Below are 7964 nucleotides of genomic sequence, written 5' to 3'. Positions count from 1 at the left end.
CATCTCTTGGAAAGAGCAAGAAATAAGAAAAAGAGAACTACAAAGTGTTAAGCCCATAGTTAAGATGCTTCACATGTCTTCTTATTTAATACTTTTCTTCTACTGTGAGATAAATACCTTTATCCCCATTTTGCAGATGAAGAAACAGAATTCAGAGAGGTTAAGTGATTTGCCCAAGATCATAAAATCATAAAATGTCATCAATTGCTTAATTATAGGAAAGAGGAAATCTGGCTATACAGCAGAACTTATGAAAAACAACTAAAACTTTTAGTGGACTACATGTTTATTTCAGTGACATCCTTATAAGTGATACGGCCATCAAAAAGTTAGAGCAATGTTAAGTTATGCAAATAAAAATAATGACTATACTGCGTTATTGGGCATTCACTAAGTGTCAGGCACTGTTCTTGGTTACACATATTCTTGATACATATTCTGGAAGGCTAGTGAAAAAAAACTTAAGTGTGTTCAAAGGCAGATGATCAGTCTTTAAAATGAGGCTATACTGGTTGGATAAACTGTGAAGATTTACTATGGAGAAGATTGAAAAGAACAAGATAGCTGTGTCAAATATTTGAAAGGTTTTCAGTAAGAAGAGGGAGTTAGATGTAGCAATGGAATTCAGAGGAAGTGAACCTACCACTACTGAAAGTATTAAAATAGATGTGTCCACGTAGAAGCAACTCCTGCATTTTATGGGAAATCAACTAAAGTCTTAAGTTCCTTACACTTGAAGATTTTAAGATTAATAAGTATCATCATCCTAGTCATCTTCTTCTCCATTAACAAAGTTAGGCTTGGAGGAAAAAACATGAGTGCTGACTTCCTTCTGGAGCTATTCTGAACAGCGAAATAAACTATCATCAAGGTGAACAGACAACCTAAAGAATAAGAGAAAATTTTTGCAATCCATCCTCCTGACAAAGGTCAGATATATCCAGAATCTACAAGGAACTTAAATAAATTTACAAGAAAAACAACAAACAACCCCATTAAAAAGTGGGCAAAGGACATGAATAGACACTTCTCAAAAGAAGACATTTATTCAGGCAACAAACATATGAAACAAAGCTCAATATCACTTATCACTAAATAAATGCAAATCAAAATCCCACTGAGATACCATTCATGCCAGTCAGAATGGCTGTCATTAAAAGTCAAGAAACAAATGCTGGTGAGGCTGTGAAGAAATAGAAACACTTTTACACTGTTGGTGGGAATGCAAATTAGTTCAGCCATTGTGGAAGACAGTATGGCGAGTCCTCAAAGACCTAGAACCAGAAATACCATTTGACCCAGCAATCCCATCACTGGATATATGCCCAAAGGAATATAAATCATTATACTGTAAAGATACATGCACATGTATGCTCATTGCAGCACTATTCACAATAGCAAATACATGGAATCAACCCAAATGCCTGTCAACGATAGACTGGATAAAGAAAATGTAGTACCTATACACCATGGAACACTATTCAGCCATAAAAAAGAATGAGATCATGTCCTTTGCAGGGACATGGATGGAGCTGGAAGCCATTGTTCTCAGCAAACTAACACAGGAACAGAAAATCAAACACCAAGTTCCCACTTATAAATGAGAGCTGAACAATGAGTCCACACGGACACAGGGAGAGGAACAACACACACTGGGGCCTGTGGTGGAGCGCAGGGAGAGCATCAGGACAAATAGCTAATGCACGTGAGGCTTAATACCTAGGTGATGGGTTGATAGGTGCAGCAAACCACCGTGACACATGTTTACCTAGGTAACAAACCTCCACATCCAGCACATGTACTCCAGAACTTTAAATTAAATTAAGTTAAAAAAAATAGCCTAGGAGAGAAACATATCAATTATCTCATCATCTTTGCTCAGGAGTCTTGACTAGGAAATTGTTCAATTTGAACCCTTTTCTATATTGATTCTTTTATAATTATATCAAGAAAATTCAGTCTCCAGGTTTCAAAGCTGATAGCATTACCTATTTTGAAAGGATTGCCTATTTATTTTTGCCTTTATCAGCAAGAGAAGCTCATCCTTAATGCCTATCATTGGGCTAGGCATTAGCAGAAGCTTCTTAAATACAATAGGATATGGTTGAGTGTTTTTCTTATCTGGGATCAGTGTTTCTTGAGAAGTAGCTACAGAGATACTCTGAACTACATGTGAGTGAGTATGATGATAGTGAGCATCATTAGAGGAATTAGAGTAGATAACCCATGTGCAAGCACCAGAGAGCAGTTATGTGATGTGACGGGGCTACCTAGAGCCAAAAATGACAAATGAAAGAGTTACCGTGTTGTGGGGCATCTTGATACACTGCAGAACAGTCCTAGTGAGGACGAGTCAAGAAAGACACTGCATTGATGAGTACAATGTACCCAGAAAATCTAGGCTGTTGGAGGATGTGTGTGTCTGTGTGTGTGTGTATCAAAAGCATCCAAAAAAATCACATTGTTGTGGCTGTGAACACTTAACTAGTAAATAAGAAAGACACGGTGGCAGGGAGGAAAAAGAAAATGTATCCACAGGGTGTTCCATTCTGCCGTTCAGAACATTGTGGTTGCTCAAATAATATTAATGCTCTATGATGAAGATGGTAGCGAGGATGATGATGATTAATGCAACCCATGCAAAATAGGATGACACAGGCGGGGGACCAGAAGAGGGAGGATGACTCATGGGTGAAGGGTACCTGGGGATAGAGCGAGGTGCTGTGCACGTTGGCGGGTGTGAGGGGAGCGGCCGGGGCACGCGTGGCTCGGACTCGGGGAGTGGGCGGGTGGGTGCCCGTGGGCGGAGCGGCTCCGGGACTGAGTGGCTGGCAGCTATGTCTGCGAGAGCAACGGCATCACCCTGGATGGAAGCCTCCGAGACTCCGCCTAACTGACACCCAAACTCTCCCTCTCCCTCCCGCAACCCCAAACTGGAGGCAGCAGAGCCTGGGAGCAGCCTCCGCGGCGGCAGCGGCCGCCACAGCCCCAGCCCCAGCCCCAGCCCCGCCCCCGCCCCGCGCTCCGCCTGAGACGCCCGGATCGGCGGAGCCTGGCGCAAGCCCTCACCCCCTCGCCGCGCCCGCCGCGCCTCCGCCTGCCCGCCCCCGCCGGCCGAGGCTGGGCTGCGGGAGGCGGCCGGGCGGCCCCGAGCCTCGCTAGGGCGACCAAAACAAAGGCAGCATCCGGGGCTGGGTGGATGCAAACAACCATGAAAGACTGGGTTCTCGCTCTCCCCGGCTCTGCTGCTGCCGCCGCCGCCGCCACCGCCGCTGCTCCTCCTCCTCCTGCCGCCGCCGCGAGGGCTCCGCTGTGAGGGGAAAGCAGGGGCGCAGCTGCTGGGCGTGCATCCGAAAGGTGAGAGCCAGAGAGCGAGCGGAGGGGGCGGGCAGGCCACGAAAATGTCCTCGGCCGTGGGGCCCCGCGGTCCTCGCCCACCCACGGTGCCTCCCCCCATGCAAGAGCTGCCCGACCTGAGCCACCTGACCGAGGAGGAGAGGAACATTATCATGGCAGTGATGGACCGGCAGAAGGAAGAGGAGGAAAAAGAAGAAGCCATGCTCAAGTAAGCCAGCCCCAGCCGCGCCATCCGTGCCTCCGTGCCTCCATCCGTCCATTCACCACTCACTCCCCTAGTCCTCGCGGCTGAGTGTGGGGAAGGGGCGGCCAGGGTGCTGGGTGCGGACGGAGGCGCCCGCCAGGGGCGCGGGGCTTGAGCAGGGAAGAGGTCAGGGGACTAGAGGAGGGAGGGGATATGCCACAGATCCAGGAACCCAAAGACAGGGGGAGGATGGCTTGAGACTGGGGTGCAGAGGAGGGATGGGTGGACGGGGGCCACGCTCGTGGTGGGAGGTGCAGAAGCTGAGAGGTGCTGATCCCATCCAAGTGGAAGGTCCCTGGGCTGGGAGCAGGTTAGGGGGCAGGAGATGAGTAGAAACAAGGGGAGGCAGGATGAAGAGGTGCTGAGGACAGCTCCTCGTCTTTTCTTGGAGTTGTTTAGCTGGTCGGGGTTACCCCAGTGAAGGTTGCCTATATTTATATAATAAAAATGCTTATTTTTATTGTTAATTTGAGTAATCATTCATCTCACAGATCAAGGTTGGGTCTTTTTCTGGGCAGTTGCCATCTTTGGTAACCTGCCTCTCCAGCTTCTCTTTAACCTTTTATTCAGAGTCTTCTACACAGCATACCTGTGTGAAGACAGATTCTCTTCCCCACATGTAATGCCATTGGCAATACAAAGTTTTTAATCATGGGAGAAGCTGCCAGGGGGACTCTGGCCTGAATAACATAGAGGTTCCTCTTTACTGCTTTCCAAGAGACCTCTGGGGCCTGTTCAGTTCCTGGAGGAAACAGTCCAATAAGGGATTGGAAATTTGCACTCCTCACTTCTTTAGAGCACATCAACCCTTCAAGGGATCTCTGTCTGATGCCCCATTTTCCTGGGGATAGAGAGAAGATGGGGCTCCTTGCTGGTGGTGCAGGAGTGTGTGACACTGTCTATGCTGCTACTTGCCTCAGACAAAACTGCTTACAAGGGACTGGCAGAGAGACGGGGCTTTCCTTGCTTAGCATCACCCATAGAGTGGAGCAGAAGGAGGCTTCAACCCTGCCTTCTCTTGGGAAGTCTTCATGTATTCAGGAAAGTTTTCACTCTGAAGCAGGGGAATTTAGGGGCCCTGACTGTGAGTGACTCCTTGGTGTCCCCTGCTTAGGCTGGAAGGTGTATCTGGGGTCAGGGAATTGGCTTGAAGAGCCAAAGGGAACCTGTTGCATCTGGAGTTAGCTGATAGCGAAAGAGGGGTGGGGAGGGAGCAGGTGTGAAACCCAGACACAGAGCACACTCAGCATGACCTCTCCCCCACCCCCTAGAAGTGCCTCCTGGAGAGAAGACGCTGCCTGCGAGGAAGATTTCTTCCGCTTCCCCTCAGTGCAGCAGTGCCTCATAGGAGAGGAATGGAGGGAGGTTGTATTCACAGACTGATGGCTCCCCAACCAGGGCAACTGACACTCAGATATGGGAGGGGGGATATTGAGGGAGAGATGTGGCTGTTAGGTCACAGCAAAATAGTAGAAATTCAGTCATTCCTGTCCTTTCATTGTAGATTCAGAAAAGGGCCATTAACTCCGAAGGCCAGAGCTGGCCTGGTTCTATAAAGAGCAGCAGGTTTCTGAATTCCCTGCTCCTTCTCATCCAAAAACCAAATACTTTAAGCCTGCCGGCTTGAGGGAGGCAGTACCCTCGTTAATCTGCTGCCTGTCCCTAGTGGAAGAATGACGTCCCTGGTGCTGCAGGCTTCCCCTCTTCTGAGACTGGAAGTAATGGATGGTGTCTAATGGTGCTGCTGTCTGTCTGTCTGGTTGTCAGTCCATCTGTCCTCACTGGTTGCAGCCTCTGCCACCTGTCCTGAACACCTTTTATGCTTGTCAGGATTTACAGGTTTGCTGCTGTTCCTTTTGCTGTTTGCTGCAGACAGCAGGTGGATGGAGGCCTCCAGTAGCTAGTGGAAAATATGGGCTGCTGCTTGCCAGAGTCCGGATAGGAAGGGGAAGGCACAGTGCAAGTAGTGGCCATCACACCTCTTCACTGGCTGTCTCAAGCGTGGTGGAGATTGAGGGATTTTAAGTGGGAGTGGGTGAGTTTTAGGACAGAATTCCAAATCTGCTAACTGCCAAAGGACAGCAATTATAGATTGTATGGGCTTATGTGGGCAAATACAAATTAGGAGCACTGTCCAACTGCTCGTGTCTAACACATCTTTTCCACTGCTTTTCCTGTGACTGCTTTCTACTGGCTTGCATATATTGTTCCTTTATTGCATGGATTCACAAAATATCACAGTATGTGATGCTGTTATACAACAGCTCTCTGTAATCCTGGACCTCTGTATTAACTTTATCAGTCAGCCTCCTCTGCTAATGTCTTGGCCTTTTGTTCAGTGACAGATTGGTGAGTGTTTTGGAATCCCAGTTTGCTGCCATGTAAGCATGTCATATTGTCTGCAATTAGTGGAAAAGTGCTGTACTTTTTTTTATAGGGGACACTTTATGTCTTAAAAACTGGGGATAATGGGAACTATACAGATGACACATATATATGAGGACATAATGACACATAGTCATAGATGGTTGCCTTTTTAAAACTTTGTGTTAAAATAGATTGGAAAACAGGATTCTTTTAACAGAGCTTTAAAATATTGTTACATCAGAGAAAAGTTTTTGTGGTAATTATTGGTGATCATAATCACATATCTGAGAAATTACTTTCACAAAAGGCACTACAAAGCTTAAGTTCTGGCAATACAGCAATTAGACTTAAAATTCACTTGTGTTATCAGTGCAGAACTATCTCCTTAATGTACCTACTATGCATGCTGTCTCTCTTCACAGTGTATACAAATAGGCACCGAGAGAAAATAGAAAATGATGGATGAATCTGTGAAACCAACATTAGAAAATATCAATTAAAATGTATTTGTAAGTTTCATTGGCCTTGATTGTAAATGACTAGTTGAATTTGGTTTTGAGAATGTCTTTAAATATGTATAAATGGAAAAAAAATCAAGCTACTTTCAAGTCAAGATTTTAGAAAAATTTTATTTGAAATTGAAAGTACTTTATCATAAAAAGATTTCATTTTGTTGGTAAAGTACACTAATTTTAAGTTCCATGGCCATATAACTGGAAATAGTTGGCTCCCACAAATTATGTTTAATGATTGACTTAATTATCTGCAAATTAAATTAGAGGTCTTTTCTTAATAGTGTTTTGGATGTGAGTGTGTGCATGCATGTGTACACACACGTGTATTCTGAAGGCTTTCTGAAACCTAACTTTCTCAATGAATACTCCTTCAATTAACTGTTACTAGACGTCATGAGCCAATATATTGCATAGGCTGAAAACTGCATTATCTGGGACCTAAATCAGAGAAGAGCTCATTAGATCTAGAATCTTACTCCTTTTTGTAAAAAAAAAAAAGCAAAAAAAAAGCAAAAAAAAAAGGTTTCATAGAGAAAGCAGCTACTGAATAGTAAGAGAAGAGAAAAAATGTAGAGAGTTAAGGCGATGATTTGAGGATGAGAATTGAGTACCATATTGGAATATAATGTAAATAGCTAACATTTATTGAACATTAACCTCACACTAGCTCTTATTCTAAGTTATTTAATCTAATGCCAAATAGTTAAACTGTGCTCAAGTTTATTATAAGTATAAATATTTGGATTCTCACAATAGCCTGTGCAGAAGGTAAACTAAATAATATAATTCTCACATCCTCACACTACACTCAGAGAAGTTCAGTAATATCCTAAACTGACTCACATAAACATGGTCCAATCAGGATTCAAAATCAGACCTTTTGGTCTAAATCCAAGTATTTGCCTGTACACTACACTGTCTTCCTACCAAGAAGAAGCGTCTATTTCATTTATCTTTTCTTTAAATGAATTTATAGTCTTTTCTCAGTTGCAGAGAAGTGGCTTGGCAAAAGATTAGGCTGATTCAGATCAACTGCTTCAGATCATAACAGAGCCTGGGGCTTCACCTATACTCTTTCATAGAGTGCTAGAAGATAATGAAAAGTGTCGCAATATAGTGAAAAGACCATTAACTTTGTATCCAAGTGTTTTTAGGTTCTAGTTCTAGTTCTGCCACTTACTGTGCAAACGTGGACAAGTAAATTAAATTGAGATTGTATGAAGTTTCATTCTTTCCTACAAATCCTTAAATCCATGGTATGAATTGATTTATAAAGAGTATTGACTTTGGGCTTCTCCTTCTCTTCTTAACAGGTAACCTAGCATTTGCTTTCTAATCATCCATAATTACTACTTTTTTCCTGCAAAGGAGACAGAAAGTAGAATGAGAAGAATTCCTATAACTTCAGCTTTCCTCCTCCTTTTACTTACTTTACACAAATACAATATTGTGGCCTGAAATATATCCATAAGGCTCATTAT

At 44.1% G+C, this 7964-nt stretch overlaps 1 protein-coding gene across 21 annotated transcripts in view; it reads left to right on the top strand.

The window, feature by feature from the left end:
- Positions 1 to 2853: 2853 nt before the first annotated feature.
- LOC105479467 (regulating synaptic membrane exocytosis 1) overlaps positions 2854 to 7964 on the top strand; it is a 492913-nt gene continuing 487802 nt past the window's right edge. For 8 of the 21 annotated variants that reach the window (XM_071096868.1, XM_071096863.1, XM_024792122.2 and 5 more), the window contains exon 1: positions 2856 to 3565. In XM_071096868.1, the coding sequence (XP_070952969.1) occupies positions 3402 to 3565 (164 nt within the window). In that variant the 5' untranslated portion in view covers positions 2856 to 3401. Of the gene's footprint in view, positions 3566 to 7964 lie in introns of all 21 variants that reach the window. The other 13 variants (XM_071096860.1, XM_071096867.1, XM_071096861.1 and 10 more) reach the window with 5 other exon arrangements.

The sequence above is a fragment of the Macaca nemestrina genome, chromosome 5 (assembly GCF_043159975.1).
Source record: "Macaca nemestrina isolate mMacNem1 chromosome 5, mMacNem.hap1, whole genome shotgun sequence".
NCBI lineage: Eukaryota > Metazoa > Chordata > Mammalia > Primates > Cercopithecidae > Macaca > Macaca nemestrina.
This window is presented reverse-complemented; position numbering and strand designations above follow the sequence as displayed.